Source organism: Limanda limanda, chromosome 4 (genome assembly GCF_963576545.1).
Source record: "Limanda limanda chromosome 4, fLimLim1.1, whole genome shotgun sequence".
NCBI classification, from domain to species: Eukaryota; Metazoa; Chordata; class Actinopteri; order Pleuronectiformes; family Pleuronectidae; genus Limanda; species Limanda limanda.
In genome coordinates this window covers 7,455,012-7,479,892 of record NC_083639.1, presented here as the reverse complement: position 1 = coordinate 7,479,892, position 24,881 = coordinate 7,455,012, and the positions used below count along the sequence as shown (strand labels likewise).

Below are 24,881 nucleotides of genomic sequence, written 5' to 3'. Positions count from 1 at the left end.
TTTTACTTGGTTAACCAAAATGACGAGGTTGGCGGCCTAACTTTAATTTACCTTACAGGTTGATTTTTTATTTCCATTCCTAACATAAGTAAAACCTTTTGAAATGAAAATAATCAAACCTAAATAATAATAATAATTATAATAATAATAGTAATAATTATTATTATAATAATAATAATAAATAATAATAATAACTTTATTTGTATAGCACTTATCTAAACAAGGTCACAAAATGATTTTTAAAAATTCATGACAAAAAATGAATTAAGTAAACCCAACAGTTCCCACAATGAGCAAACAATTTGGTGACTGTGGAGAGAAAATCTTGCTCAATAACTGGAAAAGAAACCTGCAGCGGAACCAGACTCAGTCAATTCCTCATATGGTTTAACCAACTACAATAAAATGGCAAAGGCCCCATGTGAATTTACTGAAAGGTCTGTGCTGCTGTTTGTTTGACCTGTGGGCATAGAGCACTGATAGGTGATATGTCTGAACAACAGGAGACGATGATGATGAACGTAATTTATTCCCACAGACTTTTATTTGGCCCACAGTTCAGAACATGCAGGTGCGTGGCAGTGGGAGTGATGCTGGGAAACGTGGGAACCTCCTATCTCATTCCCAGCACCCTCCCTGCTCGGCCGCTCGGGTCTCAGAGGGACAATGATGCTGCAACAGTGGTGGTTGGGTTTCGCTGCTGGTGAGTGAACTCTATTCTAACTTCATTTGGAGTTTACATATTTTGATTAATGGATTCTAATTGGCAGTTTGATCGTTAATGTAGCTGCTGTGCTGATGCATTATGATTTATAGTGTAATAGAAAATGGCAACTAGTAAGAGTGCGACTGTTGTGACTCCTAAACTCAATCATCAGCTCATCACAAAATGTTATTAAATGATGGTAAATATTTCAGCTTTTTTGTGACAAACAGATAGCCATACAATGATAATAAATGTAATAATATAAGGAGTGATTGTCTCCCCTAAACCCTCTGTCTTTCTTCCTCATTTCAGCACTCATCTTCATATGCATCTCCAGCCAGTTTTCACTGCAGAAGAGACAATGTGTTTACCAAGTGAACACAAGTGAACACAAACCAAATACTCGAGAGAATCACAAATACGTGACTGCTGGTAATGTGAGTGGGTCCGTGCAGGAGTGTGAGAACACCCGCTGCTGCGTGGGATACTTTCTGCTCATTGACGGCCGGACGGTGGTCGACCTCCTCGGTAAGAAATCCTTAAAGCTCACGAGGTGAACTGGACCAGTGTCTATGAACTGGACTGGACCACATTCTGGATCCTTGTTGTGCCATTAGAGAAAGAGTCATGACATTTTTTTATACATATAATGGTAGTCTATTATAATGTGTATGATGTATTACATAATATGTATAGGTCAATCTATTGTTCTCTATTCTGTTTTATTAATTATCAAATATCTGTACCTGATTTTTGTGTTGCAGCTTGTGATGTGGTTGAAAAGTCTTGCCCGGATGCAACCTGCAAGACACAAACACGGTCTAACAGGGGCGTTAAATGTGTGTGTAACACAGACCTCTGCAACGGCAACATCACTTGGACACACACTGACCAGCCTCAGCTCACCTACTCTTATTTTGTGGGTAAGATAAAAACAAGTTTGCTATCAGTCCCTGAATATCACTTGCAGCCCGCATAATGATAAACTGCTATCCTGATTAAATAACATATATCCAAACATGTCAATTTTTCACTTTTAAAGTCATGACATAAGGAATATTATATTGAAAAGAATTAAACTAAAGTTATTAACGTGCTAAATCACTTCCTATTTGAATCTTTAATTAGTCAACTGACTGAATTCAAATTGATTATATTCTTCAGAACAAACTAACTCTCACTTGTTCTGCCTTTTGTTTTCTTCTCAGATGAAGTCATGAAAGCTGTTGTGATTCTGATCGGTATTTTGCTGGTCCTGTGCCTTATGATCGTCGCTGCCAAGTGGAGAAACTCCTTCAAAGACAAACGTAAGATAGAAACAAACACGTTCATTATTTTAACTTGAACATTAGTTTCAGTTTCCATCTTTGTATACAGTGTAGACTGTTAACTAAGCACATGCAGGAGTAGTAATAGTATTTTTTTTTAGCACTTTTCAATACAAGTAACAAAGTTCTTCACAACAAACAATATACAATTCACAAACAATTAGGGCAAAGAAATAATAACAATATAGATAAAAAGAAAAAGGTTAGGTTAAATACTAAAGGTAGACCAATCACTCATACTGGGAACAAGGCGATAATGTTAAAGACTCTTTACGTAGCTGTTTCCATTGTTAACTGAAATCACATTGTTTTGTATCAAATTCTCCCTCTGCTTCTCAAAGGAAAAAAACATTCCGTCCACATTTTCTAAGCTCACACTATGTTCTCATGAAGTCTTTGTTTGACCTTGGAACTGTTTCATTCTCTCCACTGGACTGTCCTGGACCTTTATCTCTGTTATGATACTCCCTCTTACCTATGTCCTTTCTTTGTTACTCTCCCATCACATCTTTCCTGCGTTGTGTTTTTACCTTCAGTGAGTGTGTGAATGACAAAGTGTGTCTATTTTCATTATTTTAGAGAGGAGTCTACAAGCTGTTGATGGTTGTGTGTCCCCGCCGTGTTCCTGCCAAACAACAAAAACCTCTGAGGTTGACACAGCAGACGTTGAACTACAGCAGGTAACACCAAGTGGATTTACAATTTAAGATATAGTTTAGGTGCTAAATTGGCTCCTTTACCATGTTGTTAATTTCTTTTTCAGATATTGGGCCGTGGCTATTTTGCTACTGTCTGGCAGGGGAAATACAGAGGATCCACGGTGGCGGTGAAAGTTTTCCCTGCAGGTGGGAGATACACATTTGCCTCAGAGAAGGAGGTGTATGAGCTACCACTGATGAAGCATGCTGGGATTCTCCCCTTCCTGGGCACTGGGAGGAAGGCGGGCGACAGCAGTTGGTTCATTGTTCTGAAGTTTGCAGAATATGTGAGTGGCAACCATTCATTAATAAAAGAAACAATTAAGAGTCCATTTTCCCAAAGAAAAGGAACAAGGAAAGCAGTTTAATTGTAAGGAATGAAAGAAATGGCATTTTATACAAGTTTTAAAACAGAGTAAATGCTTAACCTTAAATGCTTTGTGTTTAAATTCGAATACCACTTTGTTTTGAATAACTCTGAAAAACATTAACCTGAATGTACGTAATTTGAATTCCCATTGTAGAAACTTCTAATATAAATTTCAAGTAGTACATTTTCAAGAACCTGATGATTAGTATGAATGCTATTTATTTTTATGCAGCACAGATTTGGTCTGTTTCACATTTACAGTTGATTGACAACATTATATACATAAATTGCACGAATTGGGCTGGTTGTTTCTTATTAATATATTTTTTTGTTCGATTCCATATTAGGCTCAAATATCACATATTTGTTGATTTGCTGTTTCCCATTCCACCATGTTGTTCTGTCTTCAAAGCCCAGAGAAACCCAGTGGATACTATACGCACCAGACAACAATTTTAACCTCGCTCATCACTTCATCACATTCACACTGAAACGTAGTTGTTTGCCTGAAGTCAAAGTGTCCAGAATTAATAACTGAATGTCCCTTTGTCGTCTCTTTGATTTCAGGGTTCTCTTCATTCCTTTCTGTGTAAACACACCACCAGCTGGATGCTGTCTCTGAAGTTGTGCCAGTCGTTATCGGAGGGACTTTCCTATCTCCACTCCGACCTTCACAGATATGGTATTGGCCAGAATATTACCCTGAACAAATGTGTGCCTGTGTGTTAAAGCCAACCTGTGTAGCAAGCATGGTTGCAATTAACACGGTTTCAACATTTTTGAACTTTTACATTATTTTAGGAGGGAATAGTGCAGAAGAGCACAAACCTCCTGTGGCACACAGAGACCTCAGCAGCTCCAACGTGCTTGTGAAGGCAGATGGTACCTGCGCCCTGTGTGATTTTGGATGCTCCGCCATCTTGCGTTCATGTTCAGGACATCACAGATGGCAGAGCCACACCACACACAAGGTGAGGACCACACAGGTCGGCCCGCAGCTTTCTATTATAATAATGATATTAGTAATAGGGAATAAGGTCAGCTCACAGAAGAAATGTCCATCTTCAGGGTTATCGTCAGTTGGGCACTCTGCGTTACATGGCCCCTGAGATCCTGGAGGGCGCGGTTAACCTGAACAGAAGGTGGTGTCTCATGGAGACGGACATCTATGCTTTGGGACTGCTGCTGTGGGAGATCCTGATGCGCTGCTCAGATTTATTTGAAGGTAAATGTCATGTCACTCCTCTGAACAGGTGTCAGAAATAATCCTGGAAACCCATCAAGTTACAGATTATTTCCGCCCGACATTTAACATTTTCAAAGAAGTGCTAATCCAGTGTCATGAGCAAGAACACCATTTATTATAATAACAATCACATGAATATTCCATTAACTATCATTTCCGAAAATACAGCTGAATGAAGGTGCCTCAGTTTGTCATATCCTTCCGATGGTCGTAGGTCGTGCAAGGAGAGTTTGTTAGAACCTTTTCCTCAGTCGAGCATAATGGTCATCATGACATGAGTCTGAACTGACAGATTTTCTCAATTTCTGTCTTCACTTTCTGATTGGAAATGTCAAATGTCATACAAGTGTCTCCACCTACAGGCAGTACTCTTCCACCACATCTGTTGCCGTATGAATCTGAGCTGGGAGCCAATGTAACGCTGAGGAGCCTCGTCACGTTCGTGTTACACCTGGACAAGAGACCCTCCATTCCTAAACACTGGGAGCTGCTGCCACAGGTATCTTTACACATGAGCTCATTACTGAGACATGTGCTTTTTATATTGGCTCTGTAGTGAGCTGGGTCTATGGATGTATAATTACTTTATTTCTTTACACTTTCAGGGATCTGCTTTGCAGGAGATCCTGACCGACTGTTGGGATTTCGACCCGGACGCTCGGCTGACCGCTCAGTGTGTCGTAAACAGATTAATCTCTTTTCAGTCCCGTTTCTCTGACAGCAGCTCAGGACTCTGACTTGCTGTTGCACTGTTCTCGTTTCAAAGGTTTTTAATCAGGTTCAAATCTACAGGTAAAACCCATCGACTTGAATACGATTCGATAAGTATTATCCTTTTATAACTTATTGATAAGTTACTACATTTTAATCCAGGTACATTTTAAAAGAAATATCCATATTGTCATGATTATTGAGGAAAAAAAACATCACTAATGGGAGAAATTGAAATGTTATTCCACAACCTGAGTATGCAGCTTGGTATTCTGTGCCTTTCTCTTCCTTATGTCTTTTGAATTTCTCTTCAAGAAATGTATTTTAATTGTGCGCTTTCACCTCGTTCTTATCTTATCATCTATTTTAATCATTTTATCATGTCTTATCTTATTTTTTATATTTTCCTCATCTATTAAAATGTGTATCTCTGCTCTAATTCTGTGTAATCTTCAAATTGTTTTTTATTAATTAAACTGTTTCCTATTGTTTGCGTTCAATTTTTCATATTAACTTGAAACGTACCTTGTAGTTGTGCTTTGAAATGTGCTATGCGAATAATAAAGATTATTATTATTATCTAACTGTGATAGATAGTTTTTGTTCACAAATTTACATCCGGTACATTAAGTGTTTTTATTTTTAAACTTTTATTCAAACCAACAGACCTTCACCAAGCCTTGAGTTATCCCAGGGACTTTAATAAGGCGACAGGAAAATGATTTGTCATAGGATTAGGTGTTGATCAATAATGGAATGGAAACATGTGTGACTCTGACTCACAGGGGTTAACAATGAGTTAAACTAAGGCGTGTGAGTGTGTGTGTGTGTGTGTGTGTGTGTGTGTGTGTGTGTGTGTGTGTGTGTGTGTGTGTGTCACAGAAACTAGATGATACGGGAATGTTGCCATTGCGTAGCCTTTAGCAGGGGGCGTGGCTTTCTGCTACATCCTCTCTGTCAGTGAAACGCGGAAGTGTCAGAAGTCAAATTAGCACGGAGCAAATCTCACACGGACCCGAGGAGAGTTTCTAAGGTAAGACTGAATCCAGATGTTGACAGGGAATTATATATTTATATGTAACGTAAACAACTTAAAACTCCAGCTGTCACAGGCGGAAATGGAGATGAAGTGTTTACAGGTACAGGTGGTTGTTGACTATTATAGTGTTATGATGTCACGGCCTGTCCCAAATGGTTGAAAATTATAGTATATTTTGTGATTTGGGCATTTTGTTAATTGTTGGAAAGTTTTTTAACTTGTTAAGTTTTGTATTACCTGTAGCAGACCTACAATTGATATTCCTGTATATACTATCCAATGATAGAACAAGCATTCTGATCTTTATTTAAATTTGAAATAGCATAAACAACAATGTGAAAATAGTGTGTTACACGTTACATTTACTCAAACTCTTACTAAGTTACAATATTGTCAGAAAAATACAGTTATAGTATCAAAAGTACCCAACAGGAGGCAGGTCCTCGGAGAGGACGGACAGAATTACCTTTTGTCTCCTGTTAGTCTTTAAAATAAGGTTATCCTCACATTATTTGAAGGCTAAGGATGGAGGATGTTGACTGTGTCCAGATAGATAAGCCAAGGGAAATTGTGATTTGTGAATATATTGTTTACACAAATAACATTTGACTGACTGATTGTTTGATTGATAAAACTTAATATTTCATTACAATTAATTGTTTTCCAGGTTAACGGAAGTGTCAGGTCAAAAAACAACCATGTGGCCAAATCAAGGTAGGATTACTCACATAAGCAGCATACACTATGTTATACTTTGCTTTATACCATACTTATAATATAGATGTTTTGAAAAATAAATTGTGTGTGTGCTTCTATGTGTATCAGGACCTGCCCCTCCAGTGTACTCATCAAATCCTGCCTTCCCTCCTGGCTACAACCCATCGTATACTGCTGGACCTCGTCCAGGGGTCTTCCCTCAGCCTCCAAACCCAGCGTACCCACCATACCAATACCCAGCTGGTATGAGCCCAGCTGTAGCACCACATGCACCTCCAGGACCTCATCCGTATGGACATCCAGGACCTCATCCGTATGGACATCCAGGACCCCAACCTTATGGACATCCGGCACCTCATCCTTATGGACATCTGGGACCTCATCCTTATGGAGCTCCAGGACCCAATCCTTTTGGAGCTCCAGGACCTCATCCCTATCCTATGGCTCCAGGTGGATATCCTGCGGTCCCTCCTGCAGGTGTTTATCCAGGTCCATACCAACAATCTCCACAATGGGGTCCCAACAAAGGCCACCACGGAGGCCACCAGCATGGCTATCATCATGGAGGTAGGAATCACTTGACTGGAGCCTTAGGTGGAGTATTAACATCCATGTTAGTGGGGGGAGTTGGACTAAAAGCCAACAAAAAGATGAGGAAGAAGATGAAGAAAGCAAATAAGCGGCACAAGCATGGATACTATGGCAAGGTGAGATTCTGTTTAGTGAAAAGGTTTAGAATGACTCCTCTTGCACAAAGGCTTAACCTCAAACCTTTATTTCAGGAACATTATAAATGCAAGAGGAACCATAACGATTTTATTATTATTATTATTAATAAGGAATACTCAAGTCAACAGTGTGTGATCCTCTTGCTCTTCTGTGACCACAAATTGCTGTTCATTATTTTGATCATTAAGAAGTGAGAAAGTGTGAGCTCTTCTGGACACAATAAGTTTTTTAAAAAAAAACATAAAAATATATACTTTCTATTTCAGGGTTAGACTATGTGAAATTGGTGAACGTGGTTGAGCCTGATCAGTGACAGTTGAGACTGATGAGAACTTAAATGAAGCTAAATATGTATAATTTTCTCTCTTTCTCCACAGTCTTCCAGTAGCAGCAGCAGTGACTAAGACCGAGGTCAACCCTTCAAGACACGGCCTCCACAGAAACTCTCATAGTCTTACAATTTATCATAAATTAACCTTTTTATATTCTGATTTCTGGGGAAGACTTTTTGTAAAATCTAGTATGGGCTATTTATAACACTAGAAATGTACTTTATATTTTTTGTTGTGTTTACGTCAAACATTCTGTAGTTACATAAACTACTGTGCAAACATACTGCAATATTCTGAAGAGGGATTGTAGCTAGGGACACAAATCTTTTATTATCAACAATCTGGGATTTTGTAACAGAAAATCTTACATTTTCTCAGGAAAATCAACAAATATTTCGAGATGATAAAGGTTTTTGCCTCATTCCGAGTTTCACTGAGGACTTTTTGATAGAAAAGTGACACACGGAGCTAAAACTGTTAATGTTCACTGTTTACATCTGTTACATTAGTTGGTTTGGTTACGTAGCTGAAACTTTAGAGTTATTCTTGGCTGCAACTTAGTTTTTTTGTTAGGATGAAACAATAAAAGCATTAGACAACGATGTTTACACCAGGCCATTACTTGGAGCCTTTTCAGTAAGAAAAGCTCAAGTTTAAATGATATAAGTAATGAGGTTAAATTCCATCGTACTACTTTTGATTTCAGGTTCCTCGTATTTGTCTTGCTGGCTCACGTCACAGCCTCGTGACTAACTGGGACACATCAAAATTGTTAAAGCAACATTAAACAACCACCTTTACACTCTTCATAGTAACAGCTGTGTCTGTCCTGCTGTAACCAGACATGGTGTCTGCTGTTTAACGACATTTACCTGAGCCCTGGAACTGACACGAATACTGTCGTCATTATTACGGATTGATGTGATGGTTTTCCTTGTCATGACTTGTATTTATATTTAAATGTTGCACAATGATTGCTTGGGTTGCATAGCTGAACCTAAATAAACCTGAGATTCGAGTTATTACTGGCTACGTGTGGTTTTGTGTTGAAACAGGATGAAACTATTAAAGCAATAGGACACAATGTGTGGTAAGTGTTTATGTAACTGTTCATCTATGATGTAGTTGCATGTGAGTGTACTTGCTTTTGTTGTGGGACATTTTCCAGCATTAAACCAGTAAACCTCACAGGGATCAAGCTCAGTCCTAATCAACACTTCTGAGCTCCTGTTTAAAGTTAATGGCAAGATGTGCATTGTGGTTAGGTCACGGTTGGGGTTAGGCATCATTTGGTCATAGTTAAGGTGAGAAATAAGGTTTCATGTGGGCAGCCCACAATGAATGGAAGGCAATGGAAACTTCCTCTGTGTGTGTGTGTGTGTGTGTGTGTGTGTGTTCTCCGTTTAGCACTGATTATATGTGTTCACCATCAGCTTGTGTTTACTGGGTTTTGTCCCATAGAAACCAGTAGATCAGGACGGCTGTCATTGTGGAAATAATGAGTGTATCCTGGGGCGTGGGTCTGTGTAGTTGATAATACACTAGGACTCCGTGCACGTCAACGCACCTCAAAAGAGAAAAGAAAAAAAAAGAAGTTGTCACGCACTTTGAACTTCCTGAACATGCGCGGACTGGGCGTGGCCTCTTGCATCCTCTCCCAGATAAATGCGGAAGTGAGACACTGACAATCTTATTCACACTCGAGGAGAGAAAAACTAAGGTAAGACTGAATCTGCACGTCGACAAATACTGATCATAGTTAACCAACAAAACGACCCGAAACTACAGCTGCCTCATGATGTAGACGCCTCGTACTTAGTTATGTCGTATTACACTTGTTATACAGATTTAAATGCAGAAAGTTGTTCAGGTGGTCGCTGTTGACACAGACCACAGTTTAACGTCATGACGTCATGGACGAGCTGTCATAAGATTTCTAAACAATCGGAACAAGAAGTTATTTTCGTGATTCGATTATTTTGTTGGTTGTAATAAAGTTTTATAACGAAGCTCCTAACTTACAGTGTATAGATGCACCTCGCTAAACATAATAAAGTGCAGTACACTCATGTTTCCTCTATCCAGTGGTGGGAGAAGCCTTCAGATCTTTTACTTTAGTAAAAGAAATACAGACAAGACAACAAGTCAAAGTTACTTTAAGTATTTTATTTGTATTATTTAAGTAAAATAAAAGTTAAATGATCAAAATAAAAGTGTTAATTATTGAATATAATAATAAAATGATGACGTTATTTGGGTTATTAACACTGATACATTATTGTGCCAATAACATGTAATGTTACAAATGGTTAAACAAAACAAATCTTGACTACTTCATGTACTTTATGTCCGTTAACTGATAATGGACATGAATTTATTAATAAATTAGATAGAGCGTAGACAATGTATATTTGTTTCGTAGTAAAGTTATCGTCTGATATAATTTACTCCCGGGACTGATTTGTCTGGAGAGAAAAAAAATATGTATGTTGATGAAATCACGACCGAGATACTAAGTTATATGATAAGATACAGTCTGGTTAAACCTTAAGAGATATTTAGCACTTTCAGTGTTTTATTTAAACTTTTGATTTGCATAAGAAGATATATTTGTAGTTTGTTGCCCAAAAACAGTTAACAGATTCTAACCTGCTACCGTAGCTTGGTAAAAATAATAGGTGAATGCATAGGAAAATGGTCAGTCACCAGGACAGGTGCTCAAATTCTGATTATTTGAGTATTCATTCAATTTAATGGTATTTCTTAATGTTTCTCCAGGTTTCCTACTGAAGTGCTTGACCTATTGGGTCAAAAGGAATATCACTATGTGGCCAAATCAAGGTAGGCAATCTCACATAGCCAGCGTATAGTTGTACTGTTTTATTATTGGTTTTATACCTGCTTTATAATATAGGTCGTGTGCAAAAAATAAATTGTGTATGTGCTTTAATGTGTATCAGGACCTCCCGCTCCAATGGGCCCACCAAACCCTGCCTACCCTCCTGGCTACAACCCGGCCTTCCCTGCTGGAACTTCTGGAGGGCTCTTCCCCCAGGCTCCTAACCCAGCGTACCCACCACACCAATACCCAGCTGGTAATACCCATGGTCTGGTACCAAATGCACCTTATGGAGTCCCAGGACCTTATCCTATGGCTCCAGGTGGATATCCAGGGTGCCCTCCTGCAGGTGGTCACCCAGGTCCATACCCACACTCTCCTAAAGCCGGCCACCAAAAAGGCTGTGACAAAGGCCATGACAAAGGCCACGGCAAAGACCACCACAAAAAAGGCCACAAAAAAGGCCATGACAAAGGCCATGACAAAGACCATCACAAAGATCATCATGGAGGGATGAATCCCATGCCTGGAGCATATCCTATGGGAATGGGAATGGGAATGGGAATGGGAATGGGAATGGCAGGGGACAAATGCCACAAAAAGGGGAAGAAGATGAAGAAAGCAAAGAAAGGGGACAAGCATGGGCACCACAAACACGGCAAGGTGAGTTTGGGTTTAAACGTTTTAAATGGCCCCTCCTGCAGGTGAAGCATTAACACCAATACTAGATAAAAAGATGAAACTTGAACCTTACTACGCCCTTCAATTTATATGCAACCAGAAAGGGATTGGCTGTGCTCAGGAGATACAGCGGGTCGCACCACATATAGAAGCTCTGTAAATATGTGAATGAAAGTCATAGTGTAAAATGCATTGAAGGGTTGTTAAGACTAGGAAATCAACCATACAAATGCACCCTATTTACATATTCTAATTAGATGTTATTATCATTAAGATTAACAGTCACTGGATTTTATTTTCTAAGTAGAAGAAGGAGAAGTAGGAAAAAGTAAAAGCACCATGAAACTCAATCAGATCATGACAAGTGTAACTTGGGGTTAATTCTTTAATTGTAGTTAAGCCAACCACAAACCATCGAGTTAGTGCACAACCCTCACTATCTCCTGAGCAACAGCCACATATAGCAGGGCTAATAATACAGAATATATTGTGACACCCTATGGAAGCACATATGCATTTGTCAGCTTTTCAAAGCATCTGTACCATAAGACCGAAAACACTGCAATTTGTGAGATTTAGATTTGGTGCCTATCAAGTATACATGCAACACGTTTTTTTCTAGGGCAGGAATTCCTTCCATTTGACCATTTTAGGACTTTCATAACACTGTCTACTTTGTTAGTAGTGTGATTATATTCCTGTCCTCCCACCCAGTCATTAAAGATTATATAGCTAATTTAGCATTTTGTAAAATGCAGCTTGAATGAAGTTAAATGTGTATATTTTTCTCTTTTTCTCCACAGTCCTCCTCCAGCAGCAGCAGCAGCAGCAGTAGCAGCAGCAGCAGTGACTAAGACTGCGGCGAAACATCTTGCTCAGAAATGCTGCTTCTCAAACGGATGACCTAACACTTAATCATACACACACACACAAAGTACTTACTATTTCATCATATCTAATATGGGCTATTTACATGTATGTATGTATGTATACATAGGGTGTAAAGATCTCCACAGCATCTGTCTGTAGGGATGTTTTGTCATGAATCTAACCCTAACCCCTTTCCTTTTTTGTGGCGTTTGTGTCAAACATTCAGTAGTTACAGTAAATATACTTAAAAACTACTCTGCCAACATATAGAAATATTCTGACAAGAGATTGTATCATTGTTAACGCTAACCAAGTGTACATAGGCTACTGGACTCGAATTATGTAAGAAATGTGAATCCACAAGTTGCTCTAAGAAGTTCTGTCACCCATGTACACATATTACTCCTGAGGATAACATGACCTGAATAACCTATAATCCACTCATATATATTAATGTGCAAAGACCATTCTTAATATACAGTCTAATGTGCGGGTTCTTGGAGAAAATATAACACTGTGATTAAGTTAAAACAAGTTCCTTCGTCTGGAAGATTAATCTAGAGGTGACACACACATTGATTGTCTTTATCTAACCACCTGATTTTGTTCTTTGTGATTTTATCTCTAATACTGTGAATGACAGCAGGGAAAAAAACGTTGTATCGCGTTTGGAATCTCACGTAAAGAACCTTGATATAATTCTGCCAAATAAACAGATGGAAGTAAAAAGCTGTGATGTGTCCTTTAGATGTGTGCACGGTTGCAGTACACCTCACGTCCGCTAGTGGCCCTACAGCATTGGACTGAAGTTGGTAAATAGGAACATGTTAAACTCGTGTAAAGCGTCTGTTTGATTATTAATGTCTGAATACGTGAAATATAACAAATACATGCATCTAGTTTGACTCCCTTAAAGTAGATCAGCGCTGTTTAAAACCAGAGATTTCTACCAATAACTCTTTATTTTTGGACGCTATTCTTGAATTTAAGGATGAGCAGCTAGTGTAACTTTCTTTCTTTTTTGTTTATACAAGTGATGTGTTTAGTGGGGGGGGTCCTCGGGTCCCCGCCGGGGCTGGAGGGGGCGGATGCACGGATGAAGGGGGGGTGGGTGAAAGGGGAAAGTTCAGGGGTGATGCTTCTTGTTGTCTTTGTGTGAAGGAGTGGAGCTCGATCTCACATCACTCTTCCCTCTTCCCCGAGCCCTCTCGTAACTCTCCCCCGGGTTCCTACCCTCCCGAACCTCTCCCCTTCTACCCTCACAACCCCAACCCTCCCCCCGGGACCCCCAGCCAGCACCAGCACTCCGGTGAGTTCGGGTCCGTTGTTCGCGTCGTGTTGTGTGTTTCTGTTTTAAAATGGATTTGTTGTTGTGCTCCGAAGTGGCGGAAAGCAGAGCTGGCGCCCAGCGGCTAGCGGCTAGCCGCTCGTCCCCGGCGTGCTAACAAGGCCGCGCGGCGCTGAGCACGCAGTCTCACCACGGGGGGAGTGTGGCTGTAATGTCCCCTCTGAATCCCCCTCGCTGCTCTTCGACATCGCCCCTACGTGACAACAAGAGGGCACAGCCACTACACGGAGGGCCCGTGTAGCAAACCAGCTAATATCACCGTTTAGTAATTAGCCCGAAGTTAGCTAGCGGTGCTAAGTAGCGCACGCATGCTCCATTCATTTCCCCCCAGGATGCTAATTGGCTAACGCACTTACTCCAAGCGTTTAATAGTTAAATGGTCTCACTTTAAACCGGGAAACACGAGTTTAGTGTTGTCGTCCCGTCGTAGCCAACTGACTCGAGTTAGTGTTCAACTAAATTGACCTTAAAGTGTGCTAACGAGGAGGTAATTGTGCACATGTTTGTTGATAAACTTGATTCATGGCTAGCCTATCCCTTACCCACCGTTAGCTCACACGACCATATGTTTCAATAGCACCGAGCCGGATCAGGCGCTAATTCAGGTGTGTGGAGTCTGGGAAGTTTCATCCGGATGTTTGATAATAAACCTGCCGCATGTAGTGGTCACAGTGAAAGTGAGCCCACAGCCATTTTAGCATGTTTCATCGTAGCACGCATCAGTTTCACGTTTGCATTGTCGCTAGCTTGGGGCTGTGACACACATAGACTATGTTCCTCTTCTATGGGTTTATAAATAGTCCCCTGGAAGTGATTTGTCTCATGTAAAACAAACATGTAGCACAGACTTTACCTTTTTTTCTACGTGTCTCTCAACTTTGCACCTTTAGCTTGAACATGTGACCTAGGGCTTTTATGAAAGAGCACCATCCAAATGCTTTTTGTAGTATATCTAACGTAATGTCTGTGTTGTCAAGATTTCTGAAAACCTAATGGTCAGACAATCCTGTTGGAGCCGGTGGTAGGATGTTCTAATGGACTCATCATGGGTGTCTATGCTGCAGATACAGACCATCACTGTTCACCCCTTTATCACATGTAAGTCAGTGTTAATATTAATGTCACATGATCATCCTTGGTGTGTAACGTCTTGTTCGCTATGTCTGTCTGTCCCTTTAGATCCATCTTGGAGACCAACAACCCCAGTTTCAAGCAGACGCACGGACAGATTACAGTCATGGACTCCGGTGTGATTGAAGGAGGGCTCAATGTCACCCTTACCATTAGGCTGCTCATGCACGGCAAGGTGAGGTCACATATCAGCTGCCTGAGCCTGCACTGTAAGAGCCGATAATATTATATTCATGGAATTGAAATCCTCTGGGGGAGCGTTAAAGGGCAGGGCCTTGATGTGATGAGTCAGGGTATTGACCTGGTGATGGGATCCCGTGTCTCAAAGCAGGGCAGAATTGGGGTTTTGGCTGAAATTCGGACTGGCTCATGCTGTCATGAAACCAAGCTGTGAACTCGCTGTGCTCGCCCATACCATCTTTAACCAACCCCAGCTCGTGGCTTTGCATTAGCAGCCTATAGATGGATACTGTTAACTCTTGGCTGCTTCCTTGCTCTCACAGTGTAATTTTAAGATTGTGTGGGATCAGAGAGACACACATAGTGTCAGTGGTGGAGATCTTGGGAACTCACGATGAATCATTAACTCAGGCATTGTCCTCAACGTAAAGCAATTGACTAAACATCTGTTATAGCTGTCGTCCTGTTTTTATCCGCTGAGCAATATCTAATGAATGCACACTTTTGACAAACTATACAGTTTTGTGTATACTGGGCTACCCTTGGCAAATACAATAAAATGTTTCTGAGCTCTGGCAGGGAAATCAGATGTGTAACGATTAACGAGTCTAACAGAATGATCTCTCTTTTCCTGTTTTTAGGAAGTTGGAAGTATAATTGGAAAGGTAAGATGCTGCTTTATTCAATTGAAATTGAGATTTTCTATCATATTTCAGGATCTGTTTGTTTTTAAGTGATTCATCTGACTTTTGTGTGATCCTCTGCCAACAGAAAGGTGAATCTGTGAAGAAGATGAGAGAAGAGGTGAGGTCTTATCTTCCTTGTCTTTACCATAGTTATGTCACATTACAATGAACTGTAATGTTATAATAAACACATGGGCAGAGTTGGCAAATGTACAGTTTCAATTTCTTCTTTCAATCCCTTGTTTTTGTCTTTGTGTGTAGAGTGGGGCTCGCATCAACATTTCTGAGGGAAATTGTCCCGAGAGGATCATTACATTGGCAGGTCCAACCACAGCCATCTTTAAAGCATTCTCCATGATCATTGAAAAGCTGGAAGAGGTAGGTAGCAATTTACACTGACAAATGAATCCACAGTTCAGCAGGAAACCTGATTTTAACCTGCATCTCCACATTTTTTGACAGGACATAAGCAGCTCTATGACCAACAGCACAGCCACCAGCAAGCCCCCAGTGACCCTACGCATTGTGGTGCCTGCGAGCCAGTGCGGCTCCCTCATCGGGAAAGGTGGCTGCAAAATCAAGGAAATTCGAGAGGTGAGAAGAGCATGTCTAACCAAACCTATAAAACAAACACACATTGAGCTCCAATCCCCTCACTATTAACAGACCATCACCTTTCCACCTGTTTAATTTGCAACATCACACTCTTTATTATAAACAGGGGGGATTCAATTCTTACCTAATTTCCCTTCATTTGTGTGCTTCAGTCAACCGGTGCTCAGGTACAAGTGGCAGGAGACATGCTCCCCAACTCAACGGAGCGGGCCATCACCATCGCTGGCACTCCCCAGTCGATAATTGAGTGTGTGAAGCAGATCTGTGTGGTCATGCTTGAGGTAAGTGGCCTCACGCAAGCAATGAAGCAAATGAGGTGGCAGCTGTTGACCTGTAAAGTAATGATGTGAGACCCTGTGATCTCTGGGCTTGTGGTTCCTGAGTGTTGGGTTTGGATCAGCGACGACTTTAGCTGAGCTACAGGTTTAGGGTGGATGCTGTTGTGTTTATAAGTTATCATAAAAACATTTGAGGGCATTATTCAAAGTACTACAGGTAATTTTTGATAACTTAATATTGGCTATAGGTTACTTAAGCTGAGATGTTGGGTGGTGAATATACTGTATTGCTTGACTTATTAGTATTTTTCCACCAAGTGTTATGTTGGAAACAATAAACATTAGATTTAGACAAAAGCCCAGAGAACGAGGCAACAGTTAATCAGGAAGCATGATTCACATGTAGTAAAATTTAGAATTCTTTCAAGTGGTTCAATATTGAACTTAACCTAGGTGGAAACTGTAATGACACATGCTTTGTCTACTGTGCAGTCTCCCCCTAAGGGGGTCACTATCCCCTACCGACCCAAGCCTTCAGGATCCCCCGTCATCTTTGCAGGCGGACAGGTATGTACAAAACTTAAGAGGGACACATCCTACCATGATGTTTTTGGGGTGTCTTTATTGCTGCAGTATTCTGACATTTGGGTTTCTATGATTGGGAAGTTTGTTTGTGCAGAATATAAGATAACTGGGAATCTTGAAAGGCTCCGAATATACTGAACCCAACGTAAATTCTGAGAACAGATGCAACCCGAGCTGCTTGTGTTTGGAAAGTGAATCACAAAACATTTACTTTGTTACAGAGCCTTCCATTGGTGCAGAGTGTGTTTTATTGTTTTAAACTCTAGGTTTTTAAATGATGACGTGGGCTGTTTTCTGCTATTGTTGTTTTTGCCTAACATTACAGAGTCTTTTATCCTACTAAATACCCTTTTTATATTCTGTGGGTGAAAACTCTTCCTTTTGGTTTTTCCTTGTTTCCACTGGGTTCCACTTTCCCAGATGTGAGGAGGCTTTGAAAAAGACATGCATGTCAATGTTCTTAAATATTATGTTTTATTTTTAAGATTTATAAAAGCTTTGGTGAATTTGAGTATTGGAAGAGATATTTAGACAAAAGTCTGGAGCAGTAACATGTGCGACAAAATCCAGAGTCCCATGACAGCTTTGTTTCCCTTTGTTTCAGGCATATGCCGTACAAGGACAGCACGCGATTCCACAGCCAGATGTAAGCGCAGTAGACATTTTTCCATCACCCCACCATCACTCCCACCCATAATTACAGCTGTCCTCTTCCAAAATGTACACCCACCCACACCTCGTTTTACAGCCTTTAACTGTAGATACATTCGCCCCGTAATTTTATTTAATCCTGCCTTTTGATCCCATATCAGATTGTTGTTACCATTTAACAGAGCAGCACTGTCTGTACTTAACATTTTTCCACAGTTGACTGGCAGTCAGTTGTTAATTAATCTGACATTTGTTGTTTGTGTCCGACAAGACTCGCCACTGTTCCATGAATAATGATCTGTTCCTGCTGCTCATTCTTTCCTGTTATTTTTTTCTTTTTTGTTCTGTCCTGTTTTACATGTTTTGCTCATTAGTCTGTCCCAAATAAACAGGTCTTCTCCCCCCCCCCCCTCTTTATTAACCCTCATTATTAAGATGTGCTCTGCCCAACTTTCCTACTTATTCGGTTAATCTTCATCTTTTTTTAAATGAGCTCCCTAAAGGAGTAAACGTCATTGTTAGTCATGACTGCTACTAAATATTAGCCCAATATAAGTTACATATTACACAAGTCTGATATACAAACATCCATATAATTTTGTCTAAAAAAAGAGATGCCGAGACCTCATCTCTGACTTTGAACTTGTCTCCCATCTGTAGTAGTGATAACTGGTACAGTGTGAGACTGAGTTGAAACTACCTCCGTTCATGTTTGGCTCCTTTACTAGTGTTGGTTAGAAGATCTCCTGCACCCCCCATCCCATCCCATGTGTATGTGGACTTTCCCCTGAAGGCTGCGGGAAAGCATCACGAGATGCAGCCCCCACTCAGGAGGAATACTTAAGGGGTACCCCACATAGACAAGTCATAAAACCCATGGCTTATCAGACACCAGTTCCAAAGAATAAGATCTGTCAACACGCAGCTTTGTTAATGAATGTGTGTGTGAAATGTGTTTTGTTCCTTCGTGGTCCTTTTGTGTTGCTGTTTGTACTGACTGTGGATTTTGTTTTGTTTTTTATCTGTTTTTTCCCTCCTCCTCCTGTGTTTCCCATTTCTCTCCCTGCCTCCTCTCTTACTCTCACAGTCTTCCTCTGCTGCTATCTCTCCACAGCTCACCAAGCTTCACCAGCTGGCTATGCAGCAGAGCCCCTTCCCCATCGCACCAAGCAACCAGGGATTCACTGGTACGCAGTGCGGTGTGACCCACTGCCCCCCCGTCGCACTCTTACCTTTCTCCTCCAACATAATCGAATACAAGAAATAACATTATCGTTTTATTTCAAGTATTGATCATGCATCATTTTAGAAATGTGCCTTAACTATTTTATAAAAGCCACTCTTTACTGGAAGCAAGCCAATGATGAAATCACATTTTGTTTTTGACACAACACATTGAGAGGGAAAATGATATAAATCTTAAAACTTACGCTTTGACAGCATCATAGAAGTTTAATGAGTCTAAGTCTCACTGAAATACATTCGATATTTAAAAGCCCCATGGTTTGATAATATCACATGTCCTTTCATTCTTATATACAACACAATTAAATGTTGAATTTGTTGAGTTTGTTGCTCCTTTTGAGTTATATTAACTGAATCAGTTACCAATAATAATATCTAATGCTATATCATCCAAGTGCCACACATTTGCACATTTTGACAAATAGTTTTTGGTCCACTCCTCCGCTCCCTTCCCTGGTTACCAGTGGCTGCCCGCATCCCTTTCAAAACATTACTACTTGTGTACCGTGCTGTGAACGGATCGGGTCGAGTCTACTTCCAGGACATAGTCAACCTTAACACTTCGGCCTGTTCACTCCGCTCTGCATCTGCCAATCGGCTCGTTGCTCTCTCACTACGAGCGAAACACTCAACAATATCACGACTGTTTGCTGTCCTGGCTCCTAAATGGTGGAATGAGCTCAGACATCAGGACAGCAGATTAAAGTCTATATGTCTTCCGCCACAAACTAAAAACACATCTCTTCTGACTATGCCTAGAATAACAAAAAAATAACTTTAGTTTAAACAAAAAATGTAGCAGCACATAGACGGCACTTACTTATAGCACTTTGTAGTTTGGCTTTCTTGATTCTTGTTGTTCTGGGTTTGTACCCTCATGGTTGAATGCACTCATTGAAAGTCGTTTTGGATAAAAGCGACAGCTAAATGAAATGTAATGTTATTTAATTTCTTATTTAGCATTATCTTGTGTATTTTTCAGGGATTGACGCTTCAGCTCAGACCAGTTCCCATGAGATGACCATTCCAAATGATGTGAGTGCAAGATACATTTTTCTATCACTGTTATACAGAGTTAATGAGTGTTGTCACATGTACTTGGATAAGTTGGATAACTTGACATGAGACTTTATATTGTTACTTATCCCTCCCACCTTTCCCCTCTGTAGCTTATTGGGTGCATCATCGGCCGCCAAGGATCAAAGATCAATGAGATCAGGCAAATGTCAGGCGCCCAGATCAAGATTGCGAATCCAGTGGACGGATCAACTGACCGCCAGGTCACCATCACAGGCTCGCCCGCCAGCATTAGTCTGGCGGAGTACCTCATCAACGCCAGGTGAGATAATCACTTATGTAATTTTAGATCAGGTTCATGTAGTCACAGAAAATCCAAATGTTGCATTTTGGTTTTACTTAAATTTAGATAAAGCAACACGGCCCTGCCTGATGCTTCTTTTTATAAACTTGATCCTGCTGTACTGGATATTATTAAATTTCTCAATGTCTCAATACTACAGTAATCCACTTTGTGTGCCTAACATCATCTGCTAATTTATACCTGGCCTACTTCCTTTCCTGTGCAACGCATAAACATTTCTCGTTTGCATATTTGTGCTAATTTTCTCCGTCTAAACATTTTTTACTACCTTTTATTTTGACTTCACATTCATCCATGACTGGAGATATCTTTTTTTTTTAAACTGTAACTGATCCGTTAATTTCTAATGAAGCTTTTTGTCCTGTGTTTGATCACATCCCTGAGTGATTCCCCCACGTCCCACCTACCCTCCTACCTGTAACCCCCCCCCTCCCACCCATTTCTCACCAGCCTACCCTGTGACCCATCCCGACTGTGTTGTCCCTCTCTCCTTGTCTCTCTTTCTACAGTGTAGAGTCCTCTAAACCTCCCTCCTCCTCCTCCTCCTCCTTGAACCCTGAACAGACCAGCCTGTGCTCTCCCTCCACCTCTACTACCACCACCACCTCCTCTGCCGCTACCTCCTCCTTCTCTTCCTCCTCCTCCTCTTCCTCCTGTGTGGTGCCCCCCTCAGCCTCCATCCCACTGTCCTTGTTGGCTCCAGGGCCGCCTCCCTCCTCCTCCTCCTCTTCCTCCTCCTCTACTGATTCCCTGCTCCCCAGCTCTCCTGCCTGTGTGTCAAGTCTCCTCAGTCTCAAGCCCCTCCCTCTCCTGGCCCTCCATGTTGTCAGCGGGGCCAGTAACCCTGCACACCCAGTCCCCACTGAGCCCAAAATTGCCCCAGAGCTCGGCTCAAAGTCTAAAAGGCGAAGGCTCTCCCCTTACTAAGGAAGGAAACACAAGTCATTTACTACAACAGTACTGACAGTGCTCTTTGTCGTCTGTACCTGCACTTGCTTTTGTATCTGGCTGTGTCATGCCACGCTCACAACAAAAAACAAATGCACACAAATACGTGATCTACAGTCAGAACAGGTGGTTGCTGCCGTATTCATAAGATGGGTATCTTAAGCTTGATTTGGCCTGTCTCTTTAAGAAAAGACATGTTGAGTGCATTATATTTTTAAATGACTTTGAATTTAGCATGGACAGTGACTAATTTCATTGGTTTACTGAAGCATTTCTCTCTTTGTGTAAGCTCTGCTCAGGTAGCGGCTCTCTTTAAGATGTCAAACTGTATTTATGGGTATAGTTTCCCTTGTAGTGAATTTTTAGTGACTAATGTTAGCTGTTAAAACGGAGACGATATGTAATCACTTCATGTATGAAAATATTGTAAGTTCAATTTTGACTAAATCTGCCCTCAGGTATCTAAGGCACCGAAACATCCTTTAAGATTTTGTTGATATAAAATAAACCAGTTGAGTTTCAAAAGTTTGACATTTTGAGGAAATTGTCTTACTTTGTTTTAAAAATTTCACTGGCATGTCTATATAGTATAATGTAGCTGGAAGCTAGTTAGCTGGGAAAAGGTCAAAATCCACCTACCACCCCTGAAAATTTTGGATGTTATGCATTTGTTTAATCTGATTTTTTTAATGCGGGAAATACCAATATCTCCTGTGAAAAAGCGATGTCATACACATAGAAGACACCGGTGAAGAGAGCAGGCCGCGGTGTCGGGTTGCTGTAAACATGATTCCAGTTTATGCTAAGCTAACCAACAGCTGACTGTAGCTTCATATTTAGTTAATATAAGTAAGAGTTCATCAGACAACAGGAGCAGCCAACCTGGACACCTAATTTTCTTTTTTTCCATATCAGCAGATACATTTCCCGTTCAGCAATTCTAGCTGAACTCCTTATACAGTATTTTATTGTAATAATGTAATGTACAGTTAATGAGGTTCACAGTGATCTCGTCTGTCTGATTGCATGCCTTTTGCTCTCTCTCCCTCCCTGGTCTCCGGGTGTCTCTCTGTCTGTCTCTCCAGGCTTTCCTCTGAGGCCACAGGACTGGCAGCCAACTGATAAGACACTGCATCTGCACTAAATCTCACTTTTATATCATGGCTACCATAAAGCAGTCAAATGCAACTACCCAACGTAATGAGAGAGACTTAATGTCAACTGCCACCGATTTGACCCGCTGACGTCATTATTTATTTTCTTTCATTTTGGTTTTAGTCGAAAGAAGAAAACGATTAGGATTTTAATTCCCCTTTTTGAGTGGAGTTGGAGGTTTTAATGATTTACTAGACTTTTTCTTGTTTGGGTCCCTCACTCTCTCCCCCCTTTCTTTCTTTGCCATCACAGAGTAGAGTTGAAAAACTCTGAATAGTCATATAGATTTAGTTCTGTACATTGAGACAAAAAAGGAAAAATGAACATAAGTATCAGAAATAAGAATAGAGTGACTGTTTTATTCCATTAATATACGCCTCCCTCTTTTCCTCACCCAGTACCACAAGTCGATCTGTTTCACATCCACACTCACTTCAAATAACGCAGCATTCTCCCCCTTTGTCACCCTTTTCAATTGAAGTGCTTGTAACTATGATCATGCTCGTATCACTGAGAAAAAGTAGCTGTACATGCACTGTCACCGATTTATATTTGGTTATGATGACAAACCTTCTAACACTCAGATGAATTTATCATAATTTAAAAATTTATATTACTACGCATGTCAGTTTTCCCCACTCTACATGTCATTCCTGTCTCCCCCCCCACACTTTCCTGGTCCTGAGATGTGTGGATATTTTGCTGGGATTGGGAGGTTTTTGGGGTTTGGGCTCGGCTCAAGGGATCGGAAGCAGAGGGTTCTCCTCGCTTTTTTTGTAAAGACTGATATATACTTAAAATAATGTTGGAATATTTGTTTTAAAATGGAGGAAATATTTTTTTTTAACTACCAAAGGGGGATTAACTCCTGGACACTGACCGATCTGTCAATTCAATGTGATGAGGCTGAGAAGTGAAATCAGTGATGCTCTGGAACTAGACAAAGAAAGGGTTGTGAGTTAACACTAGTTTCCTGCTCTTTCCTTTGCTCAAGTCGGAATTTATTTTATTTTTTATTTGCAGGAAAGAAAAAAAAAAACTTTTGTGCACGTTTTTGAGACTGTAGACCTGGGTGCCACAACATTGATAAAAAAAATGGAAATAAAGATATGAAATGCTCAAACCACAAATTGTTTAGAGTCTTCTGTCACTGTTGATACTATGAGATACTATAAGATAAACTTAATTGATCCCATGCAGGGGAAATTCACTTGTTGTAGCAGCAGCTAGTCAAGTGAGAGATGGACAAGAGAGTGGTAGGTATAAAGGTATAAAGTGGGCAGAAAATATATAAAATGAAATAACACGGAATGTATGTTCATAATATACACCTTCAGTAGAGATGGAGACATTCTTTTTTAGAGAAACATACTTGAGCAAAGTGCATTGTCATGGGACGATTGTATGAGGATGTACAATGTATTTGTGCATTATGTATCAGGATACATGGAAAAGGAAGTATGAATTCTAATATATAGTTATAAATAAATAAGCAGGTAGTGCAAGCGTGATGAAGGTATTTATGGTATACTATATTAAGAAATAACTATAAATAGATTTATATATACATATACACATAAATTGATATGATTGTAAGTGTATGTTTACATATTACTTGTTTAATTTAATAAGAAAACCCTATACAGTAACTATAAATAGGTATACATTCCTAAAAGTATAGAACATGGATAAAAAAAATGTAAATATTTATAAAATAGTTGAATTTCAACAAAAAGATGTAGATATGGAATAAGACAAGTGTTGAAAGTAAACTGACACACACCAGTTGAGTTTTTACAGGCTTGATTTTATTTTAAATTGTTTCTTAAATATATTTATTGTACAGTTACAATAATGCAGTATAAAAAGCAAACGTTTCAGTTCATAACGGGTTGTTTCAATCAGCATCGGGGGGGAAATGAGACACTAGAGGGCAGTAGTTTTGCTTTTTGGCAACATTCTCCTGCACATGGATTTGTTTCCCCCCCGCTTTGAACGTTGGGGATCATTTAGTTTAAAAACACCAGGAAAATAAACAAGCTGCCATTTCTAGCTTATTGATTTTGACTTGATCAGTCATAGATTAGTGGAACAGGATGTCATGCGCTGTTGTACAGTCAGATTCAATCAAATGCACATTAAGAAGGCCTGTCGGGGGACACAAGTACACCAGAACCACAGTTCTATCATACTAGTTTCTCTGAAGGAGGACTGGTCTTTCTCTAAACTGATGAACCCCACTCTGGGCTTGTGTGGTCATCTCCAATGTTAGAGGTAGGCAAGAAATAAAGGGATAAATAGTGGGGTCACAGGTCATTTTTGGGTGTACACAGATTTTATGAGAGGACATTTACCAATTCTCTCCGATTTATGGAATAAAACGTTAAAACCCACAGTGAAAATGAGCGACAT

General features: G+C 40.2%; 4 protein-coding genes across 6 annotated transcripts; all 4 read left to right on the top strand.

Annotated features, from left to right (window-relative positions):
- Window positions 1–666: 666 nt before the first annotated feature.
- On the top strand, window positions 667–5,539 carry LOC132999499 (anti-Muellerian hormone type-2 receptor-like). Its single transcript, XM_061069188.1, has 11 exons — window positions 667–703; window positions 1,019–1,234; window positions 1,471–1,629; window positions 1,915–2,013; window positions 2,614–2,714; window positions 2,798–3,019; window positions 3,670–3,784; window positions 3,904–4,073; window positions 4,171–4,327; window positions 4,711–4,847; window positions 4,954–5,539. The coding sequence occupies exons 1-11, from the start codon at window positions 667–669 to the stop codon at window positions 5,083–5,085; spliced, it is 1,545 nt and encodes a 514-aa protein (XP_060925171.1). The 3' UTR covers window positions 5,086–5,539.
- Window positions 5,540–5,997: 458 nt separating this feature from the next.
- On the top strand, window positions 5,998–8,889 carry LOC133000361 (proline-rich protein 13-like). Its single transcript, XM_061070280.1, has 4 exons — window positions 5,998–6,092; window positions 6,766–6,812; window positions 6,924–7,522; window positions 7,922–8,889. The coding sequence occupies exons 2-4, from the start codon at window positions 6,797–6,799 to the stop codon at window positions 7,946–7,948; spliced, it is 642 nt and encodes a 213-aa protein (XP_060926263.1). The 5' UTR covers window positions 5,998–6,092; window positions 6,766–6,796; the 3' UTR covers window positions 7,949–8,889.
- Window positions 8,890–9,527: 638 nt separating this feature from the next.
- LOC132999711 (proline-rich protein 13-like) lies at window positions 9,528–12,995 on the top strand. The gene is made up of 4 exons (XM_061069457.1): window positions 9,528–9,596; window positions 10,655–10,717; window positions 10,837–11,378; window positions 12,200–12,995. The coding sequence occupies exons 2-4, from the start codon at window positions 10,702–10,704 to the stop codon at window positions 12,248–12,250; spliced, it is 609 nt and encodes a 202-aa protein (XP_060925440.1). The 5' UTR covers window positions 9,528–9,596; window positions 10,655–10,701; the 3' UTR covers window positions 12,251–12,995.
- Window positions 12,996–13,405: 410 nt separating this feature from the next.
- On the top strand, window positions 13,406–23,599 carry LOC132999646 (poly(rC)-binding protein 2-like). 3 transcript variants are annotated; one of them, XM_061069378.1, is made up of 14 exons: window positions 13,406–13,575; window positions 14,592–14,712; window positions 14,794–14,920; window positions 15,567–15,590; window positions 15,697–15,729; window positions 15,873–15,989; window positions 16,074–16,205; window positions 16,379–16,507; window positions 16,997–17,071; window positions 17,694–17,735; window positions 18,855–18,927; window positions 19,968–20,020; window positions 20,155–20,324; window positions 22,400–23,599. In XM_061069378.1, exons 2-14 carry the CDS (start codon window positions 14,660–14,662, stop codon window positions 22,434–22,436), a joined length of 1,065 nt encoding a protein of 354 aa, XP_060925361.1. In that variant the 5' UTR covers window positions 13,406–13,575; window positions 14,592–14,659; the 3' UTR covers window positions 22,437–23,599. The 3 variants fall into 3 exon arrangements, with proteins under 3 accessions (XP_060925361.1, XP_060925360.1, XP_060925362.1); XM_061069377.1 differs by having other exon boundaries at window positions 18,828–18,927; XM_061069379.1 differs by lacking the exon at window positions 14,592–14,712 and having other exon boundaries at window positions 18,828–18,927.
- Window positions 23,600–24,881: the final 1,282 nt, after the last annotated feature.

What these genes read in the sequence shown, in the direction of transcription:
- LOC132999646 (XM_061069377.1), top strand. Translation starts at nt 14,660, where the DNA reads ATGGGTGTCTATGCTGCAGATACAGACCATCACTGTTCACCCCTTTAT. An exon ending in TGTTCACCCCTTTATCACAT is followed by an intron (nt 14,713 to 14,793) that starts GTAAGTCAGTGT and finishes CTGTCCCTTTAG; the next exon opens with ATCCATCTTGGAGACCAACA. An exon ending in GAGTACCTCATCAACGCCAG is followed by an intron (nt 20,325 to 22,399) that starts GTGAGATAATCA and finishes CTGTCTCTCCAG; the next exon opens with GCTTTCCTCTGAGGCCACAG.
- LOC133000361 (XM_061070280.1), top strand. An exon ending in AGCATGGATACTATGGCAAG is followed by an intron (nt 7,523 to 7,921) that starts GTGAGATTCTGT and finishes CTTTCTCCACAG; the next exon opens with TCTTCCAGTAGCAGCAGCAG.
- LOC132999499 (XM_061069188.1), top strand. Translation starts at nt 667, where the DNA reads ATGATGCTGCAACAGTGGTGGTTGGGTTTCGCTGCTG. An exon ending in GACGGTGGTCGACCTCCTCG is followed by an intron (nt 1,235 to 1,470) that starts GTAAGAAATCCT and finishes TTTGTGTTGCAG; the next exon opens with CTTGTGATGTGGTTGAAAAG. An exon ending in CAGACGTTGAACTACAGCAG is followed by an intron (nt 2,715 to 2,797) that starts GTAACACCAAGT and finishes TTTCTTTTTCAG; the next exon opens with ATATTGGGCCGTGGCTATTT.
- LOC132999711 (XM_061069457.1), top strand. An exon ending in GGCACCACAAACACGGCAAG is followed by an intron (nt 11,379 to 12,199) that starts GTGAGTTTGGGT and finishes TTTTCTCCACAG; the next exon opens with TCCTCCTCCAGCAGCAGCAG.